General features: G+C 33.7%; 1 protein-coding gene across 1 annotated transcript in view; it reads left to right on the top strand.

The window, feature by feature from the left end:
- The first annotated feature begins 236 nt into the window (after positions 1-236).
- The window catches only part of LOC140435702 (brain-specific homeobox protein homolog), a 28,811-nt gene continuing 2,411 nt past the window's right edge, over positions 237-26,636 (top strand). Inside the window, exons 1-4 of the mRNA XM_072524423.1 lie at positions 237-274; positions 2,940-3,235; positions 12,638-12,754; positions 13,332-13,496. Of these exons, the coding sequence (XP_072380524.1) occupies positions 237-274; positions 2,940-3,235; positions 12,638-12,754; positions 13,332-13,496 (616 nt within the window). The remainder of the gene's footprint in view (positions 275-2,939; positions 3,236-12,637; positions 12,755-13,331; positions 13,497-26,636) is intronic.

The following is a 26,636-nucleotide window of genomic DNA, read 5'->3' as shown; positions in this document are numbered from 1 at the left end:
CCCTATATTGTGGTCCATCTATCCTGGAGGCTATGGGATTGGTAGACCACTTGTCATTTAATAATATATATATATATATATATATATATATATATATATATATATTAAATTGAACAAGTATTTATTATACCTATATAAATGCAGTATTTTAATAAATAATGAAAGTTTATCATAACAGAACATAAAAGATTTTATTTCATAAGAATTGGGCCAATAATAAACTGAGTGAAGTCAAGATGGAAAAAGTAAACAATCTAACCCACAATTATCCAATCTTTTATTTCTTCTTCCTTAGAAGAATCTTTATTCCTTTGAATTTTAGCTTCACATTATATTCTGCAGTCTAAAAGCATTTACAGACAAGTTGGCTTTTGTACAATGGCCGACATCGCATTGTAATAACAATATAATAAAAATCATCAATAGAAGACAAAATGAAACAAATCAATGAAAGAATTACTAGGGTATCTATTACGTGGAAAGGGTACGATCTCGAGATCATTGGAATATATGCGCCATCGGAAAGAGCATCAAAAACAGATAAACAAATATTCTACGAAATCTTCTCAGAACTTATTGAAAATATAAATAGTCGCAAAGAAATTGTACTGTTGGGAGATTTTAATGCTTGGACAGAAAAAAAAACAAATGACAAAGGTGTAGGTAAATAGGGAGATGTAAAATAAATGAAAATGGGGAACATTTGAATGAACTCTCTGAAAATCCTAAACGGATTCTACCTTCATAAAAATATACATAAGTATACCTGGGTCCAACCAACGAGAAACGCCAAGTAAATTATAGATTAGGTTATTACAATACAAGAAACACACATACAAGTCGAAGACGTAAGATTGTTAAGAGGACCGGCGTGCGGAACTGACCACTATATGGTAACATCAAAATCTATCGACCGCAACTGCTACATCGAAATAACAGCCAACCAGTACAATCAAAACCACTAGAAATAAATCCTCAAAAATACAATATTGGTGCACTGCAAAACGATTCAACATCATTTTTATATAAGGTACACGGCTTAGCCAAAAACTAATAAACCTGATCTACTCTTCAGTCCAGAAAACCTACCAACAGATAATAAATAAAGTTAATGAAGCAGCTTATGAAGCACTCGGCATGATTCAATGGAAGAATACTCCAATGTTGTGGACAAATGACGTCTCTAATGCAGTACACAACAAGAAACAAGAATATCAGAAGCTGCAAACTGCTGCTGCAAACTGCATGACAAAACAAATGACCCAGATGATAGACGAACAAACAAATGCTGCAAACAAATGACCCAGATGATAGACGAACATACGCAAGATCAAACAGAGAAGTAAAAAACTAGAGAACAATCAGAAAAAAAAGGAGTAGAATAGATTTAATAGAAGAAAGATTTTGGATCGAACATTACTCACAACTTCTGACTAAAATAAGACCGCAATTCACGAACACCATTACAACTACGTATGAAGTGGAATACGATGAAGAGGATGAAATAACAATACAGGAAAAAGCATGCGGACCACAAGGTATACTCAACGAATTATTAAAACACAGCCCACAAGTATTGAGGGAATTACTGGCGTATGTCTTTACCTTATTCTATAAAGGACATAACTTACCACCTGAGTGGACAAAAGCACATATTAACAACATTTACAAAAAAGGGGACAGAGGGCTAAGTATTATAAATTCACTCTCAAGACTCTATGGAAAAATATTAAAAAATAAAATTGAAAAAGAGATGACAGATGTAGAAGAACAAAATTTAAAACTAACAACAAAAAAAAACAATACAAAAAACACACAAACTCTGCAGAAAATAATGTTCATATTCGTAAATACGAAGATTTAAAAATTTTTAAACGAACATTTGGCTTCATTTAGATGGTTCTCCACTGAAGGCAGACAAAGCTCTGATTTATTGCAATCTATGCAAACAACGTGACGCGATGCCGAAAATTTTTTAAGGGCCATAATGTCACCAAATTCCAAGGTTTGAGACAATTATGAACTACTACAGGGGTCATTGCATGATTAGTTGGACGGGTGGATTTGTATGGCGGAAATATTTGATATATTATTTTTAATTTATGTTTTAATGAAACTTGGAAATAGGGGATGATTGTGTTATTATTTTAAATGGAAAATAAGCTAAATTTTAACTGAAGAATAGGTATATATATATATATATATATATATATATATATATATATATATATATATATATATATATATATATATATATATATATATATATGTATGTATGTATATATATATATATATATATATGTATATATATATGTATATATATATATATATATATATATATATATATATATATATATAATTAAATTCACAATAAATCAAATGAATGAAAACTTAAGAAATTAAGTTATATTTCTGCAGATGGACGTCAAAAAATTATACCATACTATAAGTACTTTAAATTGTATGTTTTTAATTTTAATTTTTTTTTTCAATTTATATATAATTTATTCATTACTTTTTATGACTACCTCTACACTTTTCTAAAAAGAATTAGTATTATTAACATGATACTAGCTGCGTATGTTCGAATCTCCTTGTACAAGTCGTAGTCGTCGTTGACAATAGACGATCCCAAACGAAATTAACTTACGAGAAACACAATTATCCCCTAATCAATCTCTGCTGATGCCAAATCAACCCTTGTTAACCGACCTCGCCACTTCGCCGACTTCATCAAAACTTTCTTCCCCCGTTTAAGGGTTGAAATGACATAGTAGGCGGAACTCCGGTAAATCGAGCAAGCGTTGGCGGGTTTTAAACGTCAGATCGCGATTGTTTGCTAACAATTGAACAAGTTTAATCCTCAAGCCACTAGATCGACTTCAATTGGACTGTAAAATGGCCGATTTGCATTTAAACGATACAAATTTGTCGCAAAATCGGACTTCGTTTCTTATTGAGGATATTCTGTACAGACAAAAGTCTGAACAGGAACAAAGTGTTGCTGTCGAAGTTATTAATCGGGAAAAAGTGTTTCCGTATCCGAAAGTTATAGATAAGAGAGTGTCACCAGAGAAAAACGGTTATAGTTACTTTCAGTCGAACGTAGTGCCGGGAGGAATGGTTCAAAGTTTTCCGCAGCATGAGAATGGGTATATCCAGGTGATGGGAGCTCTTGGTGCCTATCTAGGACCACCTTACAAGAATATGACGGATCCGTATTTCCTAACACAAGGTCAGTTTTCTTTAAGAGTGTATTTTTAACTATTTTTAATGCTTCTATCGAGTGTCAATAAGTTAAAGTATTTATTTCACTGTTAAATATATTTTAAATTAATTTTTGGTCTGTAGTTTTTTGTAATATCTTTCTACGTCATTTGTTTTTGTAAATATTATTTTATGTCTTTTGATTTAAAAAGATTTAAAATATACAAGGTGAGTAATAACTACGGGAAATAAACCAGAGTTAGGTTAGGTCTGTTGGCTTTGGCCGAAGGCAGAAATCTTGTTTGAAGAATCGACGTCCTTGGTATCAATGCAGACCGATTGATTTGTTTAAAACAGCAAGTCAAAATAAAAAATAGCCATTATAATAAAATAGCCAACCTCCCTAGAGCGACGGCATTCTAAGAAGAAGAAAGTTATTTTGTTTATTACGTTTTTACTATACTCGATTTAAAAATGGATAATAGTATAGTTTGTATGACAGAAGATTACAATAGTCTTTATTCAGGACTCTCAAAAGCAGAAAAAATATCGAGACCATCTTGTTTATCACCTCTTCCGACCACATCTTCGGCTTAGAAACCATCATTTTCATCATCATCACTACATACGTCATTTTCTAAACAAATTACCTTCTTCCCCTTGTTGGTTGTCACTCCAAATTTTGCGCTTTCGTCCGATACTTCTTCTACCGATTGGTCATTTATCTTTCACTATTTTAATCACATGGTCTCCTTCATGTTGCTTATGTTGTTATTTCATTGTTTTTCTGTTTAGTGTCCATTTATTTATAAACTGTACGTTTCATTTTCTTCTGTCTTTATTAATCGTTCGATTGCTCAGCGTATTTCCTGTAGTACTCTTATCTCTGCTGTTTAGTATCCTTTGTGTTGTGGCTGTGTCAGGTCTTATTTCTGATGCATATCAAACTGTTGTAATGCTTTTATATATTTTTTTGTTTATTCCTTGTTTTTTCATTGCTACTCGGAGTATTGAAAGTGGTACACTACCATATGCCTTTGTCAGATCTATAAAGATTACATGAGTTAAAATGTTGTGGGCTAATCTTTTCTCAATAACCGGCTTTAGAAAAAATATGCTGTCTATACAGGATCTGCCTGCACGAAAGCCATTTTGTTCTTCTACATCACTGTCATCCCTTTTTCAATTTTATTTTTTATTATTTTTCCATGGAGTCTTGAGAGTGAATTTATGACACTTAGCCTCCTGTAGTTTAAACAATTCATTCTATCTCCTTTTTGTAGATGTTGTTAATATGTGCTTTTGTCCACTCCTGAGTTGGGATTGTCATACTAAAGTTTTTTGCTCTTATGTTAAATCTGTGGACCAGTCTTTGCAGACTATTTTCATCTTGGGCTATCAATATTGCGCCGTCTGCGTAACAGAGTATTTTGATTTCTTTGTTTCCCATTCTGTACCCCCTTTCTTAATTGACACCTTTGATCATTTTATCCATGATTAAATTGAAGAGCATAGGGTTCAATGAGTCCTCCGCTGACTATGTCTATCCGTTAGGTAAGTTGTACATCTATACACTTTCATTTTATATCATCTTCATAAAATTCTTTATTTAAGTCTATCAGGCACAAAAATTCTGATCTATTATACTCAGTAATTTTCATTATGACACATAAATATTGCATTTGTACAAGATCTTCAGTACGGAAACCCCATTGTTCATGTGCTAAACATCAATCGATTCATTAGTTCTTGTAAAATTTTAGCAGTAGCTTTTAGTGTAATATTTAACTAGTATATACTCTGTAGTTTTCTGGCTGTTTTTATCTTCTTCTTTGTTAACTAGCGTACTAGTTATATTATTATTTAGATATTTGATTGTGTTTTATAATTTTGTTAATTGTTCTGTCATTGCTGCTAAACAATATTTCAATAAAGAAGTTATAATTGGTTATATAATTATACACTCATGGACAAAAATATCTAATATTTTGGAAATTTCCAATTTTTTTTGTAGTCACTATTATTTCAAAATAATTTTAGATTACTGATAATACTCATTATAGTAGGCTAATGTACTCAACTGGTTTGAAATATTTTGATGTTTATTTTGACGTTTATTCAGTGGTTAGTGTCATTCGTACATTTTATCATAAAAATCCTTCTTCACGTAAAGGGAAAATCATACTAATTCGGTTATTTTTAGTTGAATTTACTAAGTTTAATTAAATATTGTTTTGATTTAACTAAGTTTAAAACAAGTATCCCACCAATTCGGCACTGCGATGAAGTCCAAGTAGCACATATTGTAATTTTGCACGAGGTCTGAGCAGAACTAAATCTATAGTTTCAAATACTCTAAAAAGGTACCGCGAAACAGGAAATTTTGTACGAAGGCCTGGTCAAGGACGCCCAAGGTGTATAACCATAATTGATGACCGTTTTTTGGTTCTTAACGAAATCGTTCATTGACATCGATGCACCTTAGAACTGAGCTATTAAATGTTAGACAAGTTAATGTGAGTTCACAAACAGTTAGACGAAGATCAAAAGAAGCAAACTTAAAGCCCAGACGCCCCGCCAAAGTTCAACTTCTTCTCCAAAATCATAAAGCTCGTCGTTTAAAATTTGCAAGAACACATATTTAGTGGAATATCGACAACTGGAAAAACGTTCTTTTCATTGATGAGACCAGAATCATATTATGGAAGCCATACGGTCAAAACTACGTCTACAGAAGAGTTGGAGAACGATTCGCCAGCTGCAGTCTCGCCCAGACCATTAGTTTTGGAGTTGATAGCATAATTCTTTGGGAAGGTATTAGTTGGGAGGTACGTACCGCACTTGTGAAAGTGATTGGACGAATGACTGATGATTCTTACGTTTAAAACATCCTGCAAGATCATGTTTTGTCATATGTTGGTTACATTGGATATGAAAGATTCACGTCAATGCACGATAATGCTCGACCACATGCCGCTGCCATAGTAAGTAATTATCTTGAGGAGGTCCAAATTCGAAGATTGGATTGGCCACCGTCTAGCCCGGATTTAAATCCAATAGAGCACATGTGGGATCATCTAAAACGCAGCATACGACAAAGAAATGAAAATGCAAAAAAGAATGCAATTTTCCAAGGATATGTCCAAAATTTACTTGCAAGCATGCTGAGAAAGATGCAAGCAGTAATAAGAGCTAGAGGGGGGAATACTCGTTACTAATCATGCACTTCTTTCAGTTTAAACCAGTTGTTAAAGCAATTTAAATTGTCATTTAAGTTAGAGTAAAATAACCTTATTTACCTAATATTAAACATTTATTTTATTCACAATTTTCTCCGCATAAAAACTTAAAATTATTCATTAAATATTCTTAAAATAAACTCTATTTTACAATAAACAACTTGCTTGACCAGAATTTATTTTGAAAAAACAAAAATTTGAAAATTCCAAAATATTCGATATTTTTGTCCATGAGTGTATTGTTGCATACGGAAAAGGTAGTTACATTTTTGAATCGAACTGCAATTTCCTCGATGTTTGTTTCTATTGTGCTATTAGCAAAGAATATGCGTCTATATCGTAATATATTGCTATAAGTATCGTTTTTTATGTATATCATTATCCCTCCACTGGCTATTTGAGCATGTTGTCGATTTTTAACCCTGCAGTGGTAGCGCCTCTTTTGAATACAAATGGGTTCACCAGACTCGATATATAAATATATATTTTTGTATATTTTTAAATATGTTCCTTACCTTTATTAATAATTATAAAAAATAATAAATAAGTCGATTGGATAGCCAAGCGGGCTGGGCGGCTGGCTTCTCCTTTGCTTCACTACGAGAGATGTCAGTTCAATCCCCAGCTCGGTGTACAGAAATCAAAAAGGCTAACGCAGCAGTTTAAAATTCTAAATGAATCTGCGGCTTAGTCTAGAATATGCTGGTATCTGATCGGCCTATGGTGGAGCAGTACGGCAAGAGATAAGGGCTTGCGGCTTGGTGATACTCCTCCATAGATCCCTACCGGAAGGGCGTGTGCCGCCTAAATACCGGGTATATATATATATATATATATATATATATATATATATATATATATATATATATATATATATATATATATATATATATATATATATATATATATATATATATATATATATATATATATATAAAATAATGCTGAAACAAACTAAAAATGATAAAATAAACAAGTAATTTGAACATTCATCAAAATAAATATTGACATGTTTGAGGCATAAAAATGCGTGGCATTTTTTACAATAGTATTTTGACTTATTGTCATTTTCGCACTTAATGCACCTTTTCTTTGACCCAGTAGGCATATCTGGCAAATTTTCTCGAATTTTAGTATTTGCAACTTCTTGACGTCTATATCTTACTTGGGCTGGTACATTTTGAGCTGTTGACCTGCTGTTTGAGCTTTTTAAATACCTGTCTAATAATGACAGAACAATAGTTTTTAAAAAATGTCGACGTTTCATACTGGTATCAGGGTTGTTATAATTGTATACAAGTTGTGTAAATGCACCTGCTATGGTTATAGTAGAATAAAATATTACCATGTGCCACCTATTCGTATTACGTGCCACATTATACAATGAACAACGTTGGTCCAGTGTATCAACTCTACCTTCTGTCTTATTATAAAATGTGTCAATTTCTATTTTATATCGATTCCCGTATTCTTCATCAATTATATCGTTGTAATGTAGACTAGAGACTAACAAGACATTTTTATTTTGTTTTTGAGTATAAGACACAAGGGTAATATCTGTTTAAAAACCAAACATACTTCATAGAAGAGGTCTAGACTTTATATTCTTAAACTCCAAAGGAATGCCACGTCTATTTTTTCTGATTGTGCCTAATATGTTAATGTATGTATGTATGTTCAAAAGATCATTTATAAGTGGTAACGTTGTAAACCAGTTGTCACAAGTAATATTTCGCGACATTCCGGAAATTGGTGTTATCCGACGCTCCATAATACTTTTTGAATCATTTTTTACTCTAAATGGCCTATTTGGTTGCTCATCGACGTAAACCTCTAGATTTTTAGTGTAACACTTCTTCGAATCTACAAGAGCAAAGATCTTGAGGCGTATTTATTAGGTTTTTTTGGTAAATATTGGCGGAAACTACATCGTCCCCTAAATGCCTCCAATTTTTCATCAATTGTAACGCATTTCCCAATTGTATAATTGTCTTTGAAATTCGTAACAAATTCATCAAAAAAATTCTTATCGAAGCAAGTTTATCTAGGGTATTCCTCGTGTTTCCTATTATCAAAACGTAACATACGAAGCAAAAAACGAAACCTTCCCAGGGACATTGTTAACCAGAAGATTTCTACTCCACACACTTTTTTATCCCACAGTTCTTCAAGATTTAGTCTAGCACGTTTTAAACATCCTGCCAAATATAAAAGGCCCAATAAAGCCTTTATTTCAGTTTTATCTGTGGGTCGTACGATCTTTCTCGGGTTAAAATTTTCAATAAATTTGTTTGTAAATTCAACTATTGTATCTATCATACGGTCAGAAATAAATAAACTTCAGCATTCTGCAGGACTTTTTGCCTGTTCTCCACTAACTTCAGGTAAATAGGTAATTATATCCGTCTTACGGGCTTTTTCTCTTGTCGAAGTTAAACTCTGTTTCCACCACACTGTCCCATCTTTACCGGTAAAACGAGGTATTCTTGTGTTTTTCGGTTTACAACTTTCATCATCAGAATTGGAAGAAGAAGCATCCTGTTCGGTATTCGATGACTCAGATTGGACTTCGCAATGACTGAAGTTGTCGCTCTCTGAACAATCATCTTCTGAATCAATCTCTATTTCACTGTCACATGGTACTTCTTCCAGTACACGAAGAAGTTTGGCTTGCTGGGCCTCGAAATCCATTATCTGCAAATAATTATTGTCATAAGTTATAAAATACAAAGTAAAGAAATTATTCAAGTATATAGAATACTATTTAATGAAGCTGTAACAGTAAATAAACAAATAAAAGTTAAAATACTCAGCAAACAATTACTAACTGATTTGATAGTGCTGGGTCTCTTGTACTCGACGTATCCACTTTACAAAAAATAAAAGATCGTATTACCCTGTTCGAACGCCTGAGTTGTACTGCCGGAGAAGATAGAAACATAGCTGGATGGATATGAAGTTATGTTCACAGCGCTGTTGCCCACGGAGTTCTGTGCAGTTAAAGGTAGGTTCGGGTTTCACAGACCCGGCGCTACCACCGCAGGGTTAACGAAACAGTTAAAGTTTTTCTGTTTATGTGCAGCATTGTTTTTAAAATTAGTTTTTTGTAAACATCATTGATTTGTATTTTGAGATTAGTATTTGTAACACTTCTAAATGGGTGTAATACACATTTAGTTTCCTTTAAATTAAACTAGTGTATGTTATTATTATATTGACACTGTATGTGTCCGTACAGGTGCCCATGTCTGCCTAGATATTGCTCTACAGTTCTCTCCCAAATTTTTATTGCGTGCGACAATAACTTAATCCCATTATAGTTCTTACAGTCCTAAGTGTCGCCTTTATACAATGATACCATCACATACACTCTCTCTCTCCACGTATTGGGTATCCTTTTTTCCTCATATACCCTACTCATTATTTGCCACAAAATATCAACCCCTTCCTCTCCTTCTTCTTCTTCAGGTACCATCTCCGCTACGGAGGTTGGCAGTCATCATAGCTATTTTAATTTTTGAGGCAGTAGCTCTAAAAAGTTGTTTTGAGCTGCATCCAAACCATTCTCTCGGGTTCTTGAGCCATGAAATTCGTCTTCTTCCGATGCTTCTTCTGTCATCTATCTTTCCTTGCATTATGAGTCGCAGGATGCCATACTTCTCGCCCCGCATCACATGTACCGAGATGCTTTCTTTCTTTAATTGTTAGTTCAACTTCCTTCTCTTTACCTCTCAGTACTTCATTGTTCGTAACTATATCTACCCAGGAAACCCTCATAATTCGTCTCATTGTGTCGTTAAGTCGTCTCATTGTGTCTAGATTTAACGTCCATGATTCCAATCCATAGTATAGTACACTGTATACGTAACATTTTGTTAGGTGTACATGTTAAATCTTTGCCACATAGGACCTTTTTCATTTTCATAAAATTAGAACGTGCTTTTTCGATTCTGAGTTTGATTTCTGCAGTGTAGTCATTATTTTCTTCTGTAGTCTTACTTATAGAATTACATATGTAATGATTGTGCAGATTGACTCCCAAATAAATTTGTAACGGCGAATGCGTGTATAGAAGTGTAACTTCCACCGGCAGTCCCACTGGACTGCCACATCCGTTTTTTTATGTAGATTAAAGTTGTCATATCTGTTTTGCAGTTCTTCTAAGAGAAGTAGGTTTCTTTAGCCTCCCTAATTTTTCTTCTTATTTGGTTTTGAAGCTGTTTATAGCGGATCGTATTGATGGTTTTGTTTTTTCTCCTTTCATTCATCAACTCTAGAATTTTCTCGGTCATCCATTCTTTTTTCTTACATTTGGTTGTTGTAAGTACTTTCTTACTTGGCTCAAATATAGAGGTTTTGAAGAATTGCCACTGCTGTTCTACGTTGCAATTATTTATTGGGTTTCTATCTAGATTTGTGTTGATTTCGTGTTTCAGATTTTCTTTTGTTTCTTCTGACTTTAATTTCTGTATGTTAAGTTTATTGTTGTTGCGGCTCTTTTGCGTCTTTTTTAGTTGAAGTTGAAACCTAGCAATAAGAAGACTGTGATCAGAGGAAACGTCTGCTCCTGGATAAGCCTTTACTGCCTGAATTGAGTTTCGATATTTGTGTTTTATTAGGATGTAATCAATTTGATGTCTGACTATTTTGTTGGCTTTAAAAATGTATTTACGGCTATAACATTATGCTCCTCGCAAAATTCTATTAGGCGATCTCCTCTGTCGTTTCGTTCACCAAGCCCATAATGTCATACATTAGGGTAGCACTTTCCTTCGCCAATTTTTGCATTGAAATCACCCATGATTACTGTTATATCTTTAGATGCTGTGAGATGTAGTGTTTTTTGAAGTTCGCTATAAAAGTTTTTTATTTCTTCTTTCTTTTTGTCAGCAGTTGGCGCATAAATCTGAATTAAGTTCATTTTTCCATGAGTTGTCAATATCTGCAGCATTATAATTCTTTCGGACATCGGAACGAAGCCTGTTACTGATCTCGCTACTTTTTCACTGAGGATCATAGCAACTTCATATCTGTGTTGAGTGTCGCTGCTTCCAGAGTAATAAATAATTCGTCCATTGTCTGTATTGAGTTCGCCAGAACTGATCCATCTTGTATCGCTTATTCCTAATATATCAATCTCCAGTCGCAACATCTCTTGCTGTATATTTCTCAGTTTCCCAGGTTCATACATACTTCTAACGTTCCATGTAGCGATTTTGCAGATGGATTTGTATATATCTAGTAAACAGGGATTTCGCTGGCTAACGGCCTGGGAAGCCCTGTCGTTACTGTTGTTTTTTCCTCTGCCCAATCTTGGCATCCGAAAACCATGATTAATAGGTTGTTGATTGTCATTTCTATAAGCCATGACGATTTCTAGGGATACTCCATGAGTCTTTAATGCAGTGGTTTCCCGTTGCCTTCTGCATTCTTCTGCCGTTGACCAATTTATTGGTTCTTCCGCCTTTGAAGTCGATTTCAGCTCCAGGATAAAAAAAGTGTCCTACTACTTACCGACTCATTCGCCCGAAGCCGTTGGTCGGTAAGCACTTTCTCTTCTAGAGCCTCCAAAACTCCACAGTTATGTGTATTAGTTCCTACTACCTTACCATTCTTTATCCTATTTAAGGACTCAACAAGTTTATCTCTCTCTATTCCCGGTATTATATTCTCATTTTTGATACCGTATCCTCTGTCTTTCCTCTGGTGTTCTTCATTTAGCAACTTACCAAAGTACTCATACCATCTTTACTTTATTTCAACATTGGTTCTTAATACGCTTCCATACGCACTCGTAATCTGTCGCACATGGGTTAAGTCCTTTGATGATTGTTCCTTTCTTTAGCAATTCTCTATAACCTTTTCATCCTCTCGGTTGTTTCCAACTCTTCATATAGCTGTGTAGACGATATTTCCTTAGAAAGCGTCCTCTAGGTCATCTACTTTTGTAAGGTGTCCATTGTTGTATTATGGCGTTCCAACTTTTTATCTAGCAGTGTAACCTGCGAAGCTCCATTTGAGAGTGGTAATAAAAAGGAAAACTAATATAAAAACAAAAATAAAAGAGGAACTATTGATTTTATCAGTTTTTTTTTTTTCGCCGTGCAATATCTTCTAAAGCTCTTTGAGAATAAACAAATTAATTAAAATAGTTATAACAAAGTTATCAAGTCATATTTCATTTGTTGCAGGCATTCCTTTTCATCACGCCCTCTTTGGTAGTTCAGCTAGTGAAATTTCTTTAAATGCTCTAAAACACTGTAGAAGAAGGAAAGCCAGAACAGTCTTTAGCGATCCTCAGTTAACCGGTAAGTATCAAAATTATTATTTTTAGAGCCGGTTGTTCGAACGCTAATCAAAACTTGATTGTAATCAAATATTTAATTAAAATCAAATATGTCACATTTTGAGGTTATGTTGACTGATTTATTTTATTCAATTTTATTATTTTGCATGTTAATTTAAAATAAACCATAATTAAACTCTTTCTGATGTTAATTTCATGTTTTTATTTACAAATCAGTAATAATAATAACCAATTTTTATATATACGCCTACGTATTTTTGTACGCTATATCCATCCATGCTGATTTTGCAAAACAGGTTGAATCAATGACAGCCAATTTGATAGATGTAGCTTCAACAATATAGCCGCTACAAATTGTCAAAGTTTGGAAGTCCCTAGAGGAAGACCCTATATTATTTCAAAAGAGCAATAAAAAATTACTAATACATTTTATGAAAGCAAAGCTGAAAAATAAAATAGAAAGAAAACCAAAAAAACAAGTTACAAAAATCAAATAGCTAATATAAGAAACTATGACAATGGTAAACATAGATAGACGTATCTAATTTAGCTTTATATCCCAAACATTATGTTTCCAGGTCTAGAAAAGAGGTTTTCCGCTCAGAGGTATCTGTCAACGCCGGAACGAGTAGAGCTAGCCAGTGCACTGAGTCTTAGTGAAACACAAGTTAAGACGTGGTTTCAAAACAGACGAATGAAACACAAGAAGCAGTTGCGGAAAGTCCAGGAAGAAAAGGTGAATGGTAGTTCTGTAAAGGTTCCATTAGGATCGTCAGACAAATTAGGTGAGCCTTTAATTTTGATGTGGTTTTATATTTCTTATTCTCAAATCTAACTAGACATTCTTTAGATAATTTCAGATATTTCTTTCTTTTATTTTAACTAATGCTTTCGTTATATTTCTTCTTTTCCAAATTTTCCATTTGTGTTTTATTTTTTATGATTTGTCATTAACCCTAGATACTAACCTTATTTTTGCCTTTATTTACACTAACCATCGTTAATTTACTACGCTGAGAAAAAAATGTGGTCACTAAAAAAGAATTTTATTTATCTTAATTTTACAAATTATTTTGAACAGAAAGATGTTTCTACAAAATAAAAATTACAAAAAAAATCATAGATTCTACATTTTAGAACTACAGTGCCGACAACAAAGGGTGCGATGTTCACCACAAAATGGACATCAGCAGTGCTCGCAATGATGGGTTGTCATTCGACGTTTTTTAGACGGACAAAATTGACACATAGCACGTTTTGACACAATTGGGCATATTCGTTCTTGCTGCGACTCTAGATTTACAATATTTCAATAAGCAACTTTACCGAGCGGTTCAAAATTGACCAATTTACACGATGCTGTAGCCAATGTTTCGTCACTTAAATAAATAAATTTTTTTCTGGTGATGGTTTTTTTCTACTGTCGTTGTTGGTTATAATTATAAATGATCCAAAAGTTTATACAAGCTTTATTTATCATATCACAGAACAAGCAAAGAGGCAATCTTCTTGTTTTTCTGGAGATGTTCATATTTTCGCACATTGTTCAAATGTGTCTACTCCGTATTTGGTTGCATTATAAAATTTATTGATATCTGATTTTCCAGTTGGATCACATTCTACTGGACCGTTGTGGATTGTCGACAGAAGAAGCACAGACTTATTTACTTTTATCTTATATGATACCATTGTTTTTTCACCATCAAAGTAAATTTCACGACTTTTGAGATTTATCATCTCGGGAGGTATTTCTCTTTTATTTTGCCGTAGAGTACCAACTATAGTTAAATTGTAAGAAGGTTTTAAGAGCTCTGATGCTAGCGGTACTGACAACCAATTATCCATGGTTATCTTACAGTTACTTCCGTACACACCCTGAATTAATTGTTTTACATTATATTCTCCTAGAGGCACTCCATTGGTTTTAGTTCCCTTTCCTAAATATAGTTCTGCATCTTACATATATTTGGTACCTACGTCGCACAGTATTACTATTTTCAGTTCATATTTGGCTGGCTTTTTTGGGATATACATACGAAAGGACATCTTCCCCTAAAAGCCAGTAGCTGCCCATCGACTGTTAGGTATGATCCAGCCTTATAGGACGTTTTGCAGTTCTATATAAGATCATTCCATATTTCACGAATGGCTGCTAATAAGTCTGTTTCTTTTCTGTCTGGTCTAGACATTTTATCATCAAAACGTAAATATTCTATAGGAATGTCAAATCTTTCCCGGCCCGTAGTTGCTTTATATATCGCACCAGAAATTTTGTCTGGCTGCCTGAAGGGCCTGCGTAGCGCAAGCGGTAGGATGCTTGACTCGCAAGCCGGTGGTCCGGGGTTCGAATCCCACCGCCGGCAAGAACATCTAGACATTTTAAAAATGTCTATAGGCCCCAGGTCGACTCAGCCTGAATAAAAATGAGTACCTTGGGTAAAACCAGGGGTAATAATAGACGGTTGAAGCGTAGCACTGGCCATGTTACCTTCCTTGTATACCGTAGGCCCTAGATATAGCAGACTACCCTGCTATACTCCCAAAGCCGCGACAGCGGTATAAAACGGGAGACTATTATATTATAAATTTTGTCATCAAACATTTGTTTTGTCGCTAAATGATTGTCTTTTTGGGCAGCAGCAAAAACAAGTAGTCCTAGGAGTGCATGCAATTCGTCAATATTCACTTTCGAGTTTGTAAGTTTTTCGACTTTATATTTTTGTGCCCTAACAGAAATTTCAGCATTTGTATATCTTACAATTTTTGACAGAGACTTTGGACTTAAACATAAAACAACGAAAAGCATCTAAGGAAGTTTGTGCTTCCTTGGTTTTATCAGAGGGGCCTTGAACAAAATGTACGAAGTTACGTTTGGAAGTTTTAGTAGCGGTTTTTGGTTGAGGGGACCACCTGTGTCCATTTTTATCTTTTAGACTCGACTGCACCCGAGTTTACTTCTCTTTAGCTGCAATTTCTGGAGAATCTTCTTCGTTTAATGGAGTTTGCTAGGCAGAACATTTCGTTTCCTTGTCGATTTTAGAGCCATTACTTTATTTTCTTGAAAACACTGAAGTAAACTGTTTTTCCAACTCATTACTCTTTTTAGAACTTCTTTTTCTTTTCTTACTACTGGATGGCAAGTCATGGTCGGAATCTGAATCGTTTTCGTCTGATGGTTCGAACTCTAATTCAGATGAACTAATTGCTTCTAAAACGGCATCTTCTGTTCCAAGTCTGTTCTTATTTATCAGAATTGTTATCCGATTCATCTGGTCAAAGTTCTTCCAGGCACAATTGCAACTCAGTTTCCAACTCCCGCTGCGTGAGAGGTCTGTGCATGTCTACTTTTCGTATTCATATTTTACACTAAAAAAACAAAACTGATTATATTGTTGTTTCTGAAGTTATAACGTTATTACTTATTTTGTAATATTTACGAAGCTGTGCTCAGTTGCAGGCACTTCACTAATAATGTATGCGTAACTGTACTTGTAAAACGTTTCGATATACACTAATGTAAGAATAGATGAGCGGGCAAGAGATACTGGTGTACCCCTTCCATAATATACTACAACAACGACATTGACGTCGTAAAAATTACGATAGTTAGTATTCTAGAGTTAATAAAAATTCCTAATGAATTTAAACTTGATACAAGACTCAAATACAACGTTCAAAAATGACGAATATTATTTCGTCGAATTGCCACCTTGTCTGTCAAATAGCAAACTTTTTTCGAACGAATGAATTACGAAAACAAACATATAAACACATCACGTTATTCTGTACAAATTGCTGAGTACATAATATTTTAGTCAAGCTGCAAATTTAGTAGAATTAACGTCCTTTCTTCTAGATTCATCTTTTTTTAACATTTCTGTTGGCCGCGTACCTTGCTTATTTGGTTGTTTTATATGGAGAGAGAGTCTGCTAGCATCCGTCGGAATATCGAAAGTGATTGTCTGTCTTAACGTATATTTAAAAGTGTTGAACCCATTGAAGATGCGATTCTCTTATCTTGAAAGTTATTCACCAACGAATACACCTAAAATGCGAAGAAAACTTGAGATAAACAGTTTTGGTTCCTTTAACGGTTGGGGACCAGAGAGGCCCTCTTTAGTCTTACAATGAGATTACAAAAATATAGAGATTAGAAAAAATATGTTTATATATGCTTAAAATGCTATATTTATTCCCGGGAGTTAGCTGTATACCATATAAGTTTAAAAACTCGAACATCGATGTAAAACACTTCTGTTGTAATTGGTATACTTAATTAAAATTTAATTCAAAAAATCCAAAAGGATTATAAAGTTCAGAACATTTTCAGACTAATCAGTCCATCTTTAGTGAATCTAAAAAGCAAGTAATCCCTCCTCCTCTATCCTTTATCCTTCGTAAGGATGTGGTGACGTTATGGTATTTGATTAATGGTTGCTATCAATTTTTCTTTCTCCTGGGCGTGGTGTGCTGTCTCAGACAGAGAGTAACCGGCAGCGCACTTTATTTGGTCTGACCATCGGAGTGACGATCATCCTCGGGTTCTTTTACCATCTACCTTGCCTTCAACCACCAACCTCTCCATGCCTTCTATTCGTCTGGTAATGTGTCCAAAGTACCTCAATATATTTTGGTTGGTGATTGTGGTAAGCCTAGTATTGATGTCGAATTCTGTCAATATTGAGACGTTTGTGCGATGTGCTGTCCAGGGTATGCGCATAATTCTACGATATATTCACATTTCAAAGGTACATCATACGTCGTGAGTCGGACTTTTTAATGGTCCAAGTTTCTGACGCATAGATAGCGATAGGAAAGTTAAGCGTCCGTACTAGGCGCAGTTTCGTGTTCCTGGTTATGTCCGTATCTTTCCAGATTTTAACCAACCTAGTTTTAAACAGAACCTAAGTAATTGAAACGACGTACCACTTCAAACCCCGTTACGTTTCTTATTCCCGGCTGGTTATTTCTAATTCGATCGATTATCATTACCTTGATCTTCTGTACATTAATTTTAAGTCTATATTCACTATTAATAGTGTCTAATCTGTATTCAAGGTCATTTGTTGATGATGCTAGTACTAAAGTGTCGTTAGTATAGCGGAGATTGCTCATTTTTCGGCCTCCGACTGATATTCCTCCTTGCCATCCGTCGAATACAATGCGCATGATGTGTTCGGTGTATATATTGAATAACGTGGGAGATATAATACATCCTTGACGAACACCGGCTTTTTGTTTAAAATTATCGGAGTATATGTTGTTGACTCTTACGTTTGCTGTGTTGTTTCAGTAGGTATATTAGATGTTCGGGGATTTCTCTCAGTATTCCCCACATTTTATGCCATTTTACATTATCGAACGCTTTCGAGTAGTCGACGAAGCACAAATATATTTCTAAATTGATATAAGGTTGAATGCTCGAATAAATGAACTTTGAAAATTAAAGGCTGATATCGAGCACAGTTTTATTAATTGAATCTTGCCCAAGTACTTTCGCTTTTCTAAAGCATCATCAGGGGCATCTGAAATAAGCCAAGAAAGGTTTTTTTAAATGAAGAATGTGATTAACTTCGATAAAAAAACTTGAAGTTAATGGATGATAAAAGTTTTTTGTGAACGTTTTAGACTTACTTCGTCCGTTTTGGGCTATCCAACAATTGCAGATTGTCATACACATAAAACTAAACATAAAATTTAACATTAAACAAGGACGAACAGTTTAAAATTATGTAAAAGTCAAAGCTACATTTTGGTCGGCAACAGGAGAGAGAATGGCTCCCGGTATTAACGGAAATGTTTAGGTGATATGTGACATATGACAGCTTGGATGGGCAGTCACAATCACGTACAAAGTAGTACAACGTAGTAGATGTGATCTCCACATTTCAAAATTCTATGTAACTAAGCATTGACCAAAGATCCAACTAACACTACTCTAGGAAATCAACTGATGAAACATATAGAATAACATGTGAGATACATATAGAATATTTTAACTAGATGGCATAATCCAGATCTCACTCTTCTCAAACCTGTCTATAATAATTAGGGTGCTAGTTTGAGAGCAATTGAAGTTGACGTAAAGTATGAATGCAAGAAATAGACTAAACAATCTATTAGACAGTGGGTGGTTGACTACAATAAAAGGGTACTATTACTATCAATACTATAGAAAAGAAGAAATCTGACTATGAAATTAAAATACTTAAAATTTTTAAAAGTTTAAATATGTTTCTAGCTAGATTAAGTTCTCTAGATTTTTCTATAATTTGTCTGAGATTGAGAATTTGTTCTCGTGTGCCTCTTCCAGGGACAAATCTACATTGTTCTTGTGGGATCTGTGGTAGAAGTATTGATTTTAATCTCTCGTTAATTATAGTTAGCAGAACTTTACTTGCGTGGGAGATCAGGGTTATAGTGCGGTAGTTATTACAGGCAGTTGGTGAGCCTTTCTTATAAATGGGTATGAAAGTGAGCTTACACCAATCATCTGGCCATTGTCCTGTGTTCCAGACTTCACAGTTTGGACATTACTTCAATTCCTATATCTCCCATTTCTTTAAGTGCTTCCGCCGTGATTCCGTGATCTTCTCCATGAGATTTTCCAAATTTTCCAATTTCTCCAATTTTTTTATTGCGGTTTCTATTTCCGGTTTTAAAATATGTGGTTCCTTTTCGTCATTTATTTCTTTTGGATTCACGTCTTTATAGTCACTATGAAACAACATTTCACAACATAGTTTCCACGGCACTGCTATGCCCTCTGGATTGGTGGTGATCGTTCCCAAGTTATCTTTAATTATCTGCGTTTGTGGTTTGAACTCTTTAGTTAAGTATTTTACTTTGGCAAACAGTTCTCTAGATTCTTGACGGTCGGCGTGTTCTTGTAGTTGTTTGCATATTTCTTTAATATGATTATTTTCGTCTCTTCTACTTGATGATTTTATGCGTATGTTTACATTTGCTATCTTGTTTTCAGTTTCTGTTGGATCTGAAGCATTGTTTCTAATTTTTCTTCGTTCTTCTACTAGATGTCATAAAATTCATTAAAACAACGACTTAGATGGGCCGGACACATAATACGAACGCCTGACAACATGATTGCTAAAAAGCTAAATATTTACAGCTCTATTAACAGTTGTGTTTTTACTATTTCTTTTGTCTATTCTAATTCTACTTTATTCTTTTGTAATAATAAATTCGATGAATAGCATTGAAATATAAACATAAATTAAAAACATTTACATCCTCTAATTAATAACCTTCTTAACAATCATTAAAACTTTATCAAATTACCATTTTAATGTATTCCAGGAGACGCTTACGTCTTGCGAAAACTCCCAAGAAAATATTAAAGGCCTTAAACTTCCTTCCTCTAATTCAATAGACCATAACCTGAAAATCGAATCTTGGGCCCTTGAAAGAGCGCACCCAATCTTAAACATCAATTAAGGGAAGTTCATAAGTTAATGAACTAAATTATGACATAAGATGGCGGGTAAGATCCAAGATCTTCTCCACTTAGAAACAAAATTATCAAAGTTGGCCGATGCCATTCGCCTTTACAGTTCATCGTAACGGAGTTTCCATTCAATTTCGTTTCCATTTTCTGAGGATTCGAACGTAGATAATGATGTAATTTATGCGAAAGTTGCGTAGATGCCGATAAAAAAGAATGGAAACCACTTGTTCTATGTACATATTTTTAAGAAATTTCAAAACAATATAAATTACGTTTTAATGTTAATTTTATAAATTTCTAGTAGTCTATATTTTATTTAGAATAAATAAATATAAAACAAGAAAATTAAAATCAATAATCATACACTAATGAAACAGAGTTAACTTCTTCTTAGTGTGAAGGATTCGACCGTTACTTGGTGGAAGTTCCTTTAATCTAAGAATAAAACATTGAAAACTTTTGTTTTTCTACATTTCTACAAAATTTATTACAATTTATTTATTATTATTTATTATTAAGGAAATAGGAATATTACGAACGAAATAAGGAATATTACGAACAACACGAGCCAAAATAAAAAGCATTTTCACAGTGGTGTGGTGACTGCATAAAAACTTACATCGGCCAAACTGGTAGACCTTTAACAGACGTGTAGCAGAACACAAAAGGGCTTTCTATAATAGAAAAGCAGATTCTACGTACGCACTTCTCCTTCTAGTTCATAATCATTCTTTTAACGACCAATTTAAAATTATCCATATTTAATTTATATTTAATTCAAAAGTTCAAGAGATAATAAACGCCAGGGTAAATGAAATCACGACAGAGATAAGGGCAAATCGTCCCTCTTTGCGGATAATAGACCGAATCTGCCAACTACTAACTTACCCACAGAAAATTTATCCGGCCCTCCCATTATTCGCGCCGAGGTGGAGTACGCTATAAAAGTAGCAAAACTAGGCAAGGACCCTGGACCGGATGGAGTTACTACGGAAGCCATAAAAATGTTGGAAGATGATAAAATCGACATGCCGGTAACAATTTTCAATGCCATATATAACACCAGCCACATTCCAACGGATTGGCTTTATTCAACCTTTATAATGATCCCCACACAAGAATGTTCAGAAAGCTGGAAGATCTAAGCGGTGAGACACAATTTGGTTTCAAGGGCGGACTGGGTACACGTGAAACTCTGCTTGAATACGCTTGTACAAAACTGCATCGATCAACGAAACGATATAGTCATAACATTCCTCGATTATGAAAAATCGTTTGACACCGTAAAACATGACGCAATGATAAAAATGCTACACAATGCTAACATTGACGAGAAAGATATAAGAGTTATCCAGAATCTCTAATGGAATCAAAAATCACGAGTAAGACTGAACAAATCAACGAACACAGAAGAATTTGAAATTTTAAGAGGGGTGCGACAGGGGTGTATTTTGTCTCCTATGCTCTTCAATCTATATGTGGAGAACATTTTTACAGAGGACTGAAAGGCTCTGAGTGTGGAATAAAAGTAAACGGGTTCCCGATAAATAACATTCGTTACGCCGACGACACCGCGATAATACCAGACAACGAACATGATATGCAATTGATGTTAAATAAAATAAACACCGTAGGAAAAATATATGGCTTGAAGATAAATGCTGGAAAAATTAAATGCATGGCAATAAGAAAAAGCGCACTTTTAAGAATACAACTGCAAGTAGATAATGCTCCAATCGATCAAGTGAAAACATTTAAATACTTGGGAATGATGATGAATAACCAATAGGATCCTCAACAAGAAATAAAATGCCGTACCGAACAAGCAAGACAAGCTTTTATCAAATTTAAACCGCTCTTATGTAACCGCAATCTTTCCTTCAATCTCCACTACAGGATGGTTAAATGCTATGTATGACCCATATTGTTATACAGTATGGAAACATGGACGTTAAGAGTACCTTCCATTAATAAGTTGGAGATCTTCGAAATGTGGACTTTGCGAAGAATGTTCCGCTTACCATGGATAGATAGGGTGAGAAACGACGAAGTCTTAAGAAAGGCAAATACTGAGAGAGAACTACTCAATTTGATCAAGGTACGAAAAATTGGATACCTCGGCTATATTCTAAGAGGAAAAAAATACGCAATCCCCCAACTAATCATCCAGGGAAAGATTGAAAGCAAGAGCGGAGTAGATCGTAAACAAATGTCGTGGCTACGGAACAGAAAGAACTGGACAGGCATAAATAACACGGCGATCTTTTGCATGCCGCAAAAGACAGACGTATGGCCTTAAGATAATTCGCCAACGCACTATAGGTGCACGGCACTATAAAAAGAAGAAGAAGGATATTGCTTAAATACTAAATATAAACTTACCCCAAAGAAGTTTTAAGGATATAAATGAATTTTCAATAAAATCATGCCTTTTTATTGATGAACAGAAATTTCCCTTCCGACAGAATTAAAGTTACATGGCAGAAGCCAAGTCGTCAAGAGTTGCCAAATGACAGGTATAATTTGTCTACTGAAGTGAGGCATAGAGCGTAATGGGATCCGAATAAAAGAATTAGAATATTAAGTGAAAATTAAAACTGGAATTTAGATTATGACAATATTTAGTAAATAGAAAGCTGATTGAAGAGTTGAGCGTCAACTAGTTTTAAAATAAAAATAGTAAATAAAACGAAAAAGTTAATAGATGAATAAAATCAAAAGAAATTGAAGTAAGATAATTATTTCAAGAAAAATAACAAATGACGTTTAAACCGTTATAATGTGTTAAACCTGCTTTACGAAAATAGTTTTAAAACCAAGGATATCTTTCTCCAATGCCGCAACATCTCTAATCAAGCCGTGGCCTCCTCCGAACTATGGTTTCTCCAGGTTCTCATGTCTAGCAAATTTTGCGCGTTCGTTGCCACTTCATCCTTCCACCTTTTCCGTGGCCTTCTTTTTGGTCTTGAGGCCTGCATTTTACTATCTAAGGCTCTTTTCGGTAATCTTTTGGTCTCCATTCTCAATATATGACCAGCTTATTGAAGTCTCTGAAGTTTACCGAATTCTGAGATCAATGTCTCTTTGAATAGTTGGTAGAGTTCCTGGTTGTACCTGGCTCTCCATACTCCGATTTTAATTTGACAAAAGTATTAAGTACAAATACAGCATAGCTGCACATTTATGAATTTCTTGCTACTATTCGTATACAAGAACGAAGAATGCCAATTCGACAATATTTCGTTTGATATAATAACGTCGTACATATCAAAAACTCTGAAAAAGTCCTTAGTAGCATAATAAACGTTATTTGCCATTTCATTTGTCTCCGACTAAATAAAAATTGTTTTTTAAAATAATCTCTTGGTAATTTAAATTGTATGTCAATCATTGATTAATGGTAAGAACGAAAATTCTAAATTTACAAATAGACACAAATACGATAATACAATTTTAATGATGTCCCTAGGGGTTGAAAAGAAACCAGAAACCTTCTGCATTATGCTGTTACCAATCGTTTGTTAGCGACAACGACACGCTCCACTCTAAGAGGATTGTCTCATTTTTCTAGTAACCTCCATTCTACAATAAACTCTAATAATAATTTTCATATATATATATATATATATATATATATATATATATATATATATATATATATATAAATATGTTGGAAATATCGGATATGTGGTCTATATTAAATAAAAAATCTTTGTTTTTTCTAAAGCTCAATATTTCGCCATTTATTTGATGGCTTCATCGGGAGTAACTGTAAAAAACAAACATTTCAAAACACTGACGTACACTTGTACTTTGAAATGTTTGTTTTTTACAGTTACTCCCGATGAAGCCATTAAATAAATGGCGAAATATTGAGCTTTAGAAAAAACAAAGATTTTTTATTTATTTCAACATATTTATAAATTGTTTTTTGGTCGAAATAATCACGTTATATATATATATATATATATATATATATATATATATATATATATATATATATATATATATATATATATATATATATATTGTTGTACTTTTGAATGTCCATAAGCAATAAAAAACCGATATACAAATTTTATTACTTAAATAAAAATTAAAATTATTGATATTTCATAAAGACACGGGCATATAAATTTTCAAACATCCTGTATAAGACAAAATATGTATTTTAAGTTGTTCGAAGAATTGTTCATTAGGCCTCAGAGACAAGACTTTCAAATATTATCGATAAGAAATTTAAATAAGTCGGTTATTGTGGAATGGATTTACCCGGAATAAAAGTGTATATAGAAAGTGTTGAACAATAGACCGGGATTTGCGGTGGTTTTCTCCCCGAAAGATTATATCGGTAAAAGTTTATTAACAAAAGACATTGAATTGAGAAACAGGTATCGTTTGTAGCTATTAGTAAGAAATATTTGTAAAGCAGATAGATTTAGTTAGAATAATTAAAGAAGGTTGTTTTCTGGAATTACCCGAATGACGTTTTATAGAGGGAGTTGGTTGGTAACGATATACGTCACAAGAGGTGGATAATTTTTATTGGTCAATTTTTGAATGCAAGGAGGTTGGTTTTGGCTATGAGAGAGGAGAGAGAAAAAAAAGTGAGTTAGTCAGTTTTAGTCGTCCAAGAAGGAAGGAGCTTTGGGATTTGTGTTTGTTTGAAGTCCCGAAGACGTAATTTACCGGGTGTGTTTATTTGCTGTGTAAAAGCTGACCAGTGTGAGGAACGGGGTACAGAGAGATAGAAAACCAAAGGGTATAAGAATTTTAATAGCAGACGAAGCCGGAAACATTTGGAGTTGTAAACAGGCGCGGAGATTGGCTCAAAGGGAGGCTGCATAGACTAACACGAGTTGTTGGGTTGCAGATACAGTGACAGATAGGAGAAAGGTGTACGTCATCTGGACCACAATAGGAGCAGAAGCAGAGAAAGGATTTTTTTGTTGTGGCGTGGCCATAGAATTGCAACGGCAGAGAAGGAAAGGTCAGTCAATTTTCATTAGAGCCGGAGTGTGATTTTCATTTATTAATTAAATAAATTGAATAAATAATAGAGACAGTTAATTTTGCGATCACTTAAAAAAAAAAGAATTATAAAAAGAGCTTAGTTATAACACATATTAAAAATCAATGTAAAATAACATTTGGGTCCATGATAGAAAACAACTTCTCATATATTTAAAGTTAGTATATTGCAAATATTACAGGATTGATTGTTATATAAAATTTCATTAAAATAAAGGACATCTCACATATAGTTCAGTTGAAATTCTATGTATTTTATTCAGGTCATATTACCTATCCCGATTAGGAAGCCAATTGGAAAATATTTTGAATCCACGATCAAAGGTAAATAGTACAATTTAAATAGCCTGAGATTGTAATTAATTAATGCTGATTTATTGTGATTAATTGGAGATTAGATCATTTAATAAATATAGACAGGATTTTTCCTAAGTAAGCAATATAATACAATTTAAATAGCATAACAATATATATATATATATATATATATATATATATATATATATATATATATATATATATATATATATATATATATATATATGGGAGATCACTGGAAACCACTAAGATTACTTCCCAGATATGTAACGTATATTTATATATACGTTATATATTTTGCCTACCACATAGGTTACTATGGGGGGTTGAAAATTGGGGACAGAAATTATTGGGGCAGAGATAGGGCAAGCAAAATAAACGAAACTTATGCTAACGGCGCTCAGGGTTTATTTTAAGAAACTGGGTCGTGGATAAGTGAATGGCAAGGGGGTTGGGTAGGGGCAACTACAAAAATGAAACAAAAGGAGGGTACTTACATGAATCTCCTGGACAAATGGCCAAACAAAACACAAGAAGGTCCTCTAGCTATTTAAAATGGGACGCCGCTTTGAGGAAACTTCCTGCTGGATAAAAGAAAAAGGCTCTTCCTTCCTAAAAAACATAAAGAAAAGGGTTAGAATCTTTTTTAAAATAAATAGTCAAAATGGTTTAGGGAAAAAAATTAAACATGTATTACTGTCTCACCACAAAGTTACAAATATAAATGGTAATACAAGAAAAATACTATATAATTAGTTATAAATACCAAAAGTAACAAAGAAAAAACACTTACTATGTCCTATCAGTTTGCAAACTCTTGAAGTTGGAGATACTACAATACTTACTATTGTTAATGGACGATAATTTGTAGCAGAAATGGTGCATGAAAACAAAATCTCAAATATGATTAGATATTCACCAAATGTCAAAAATAGTGCTAGCTGTCATATGTCAATATTAAATTTTAAAACAGAACAAATAATATGACAGCTATGGCCACACCCTACATATTATTAATTTTAATTATTACAATTATGAAAGCCATTACATATCATTAGAAAATGTTTAT

The sequence above is a fragment of the Diabrotica undecimpunctata genome, chromosome 3 (assembly GCF_040954645.1).
Source record: "Diabrotica undecimpunctata isolate CICGRU chromosome 3, icDiaUnde3, whole genome shotgun sequence".
NCBI classification, from domain to species: domain Eukaryota; kingdom Metazoa; phylum Arthropoda; class Insecta; order Coleoptera; family Chrysomelidae; genus Diabrotica; species Diabrotica undecimpunctata.
Note: the sequence above shows the minus strand (reverse complement) of the source record. Positions and strands in the feature narration are given on the sequence as shown.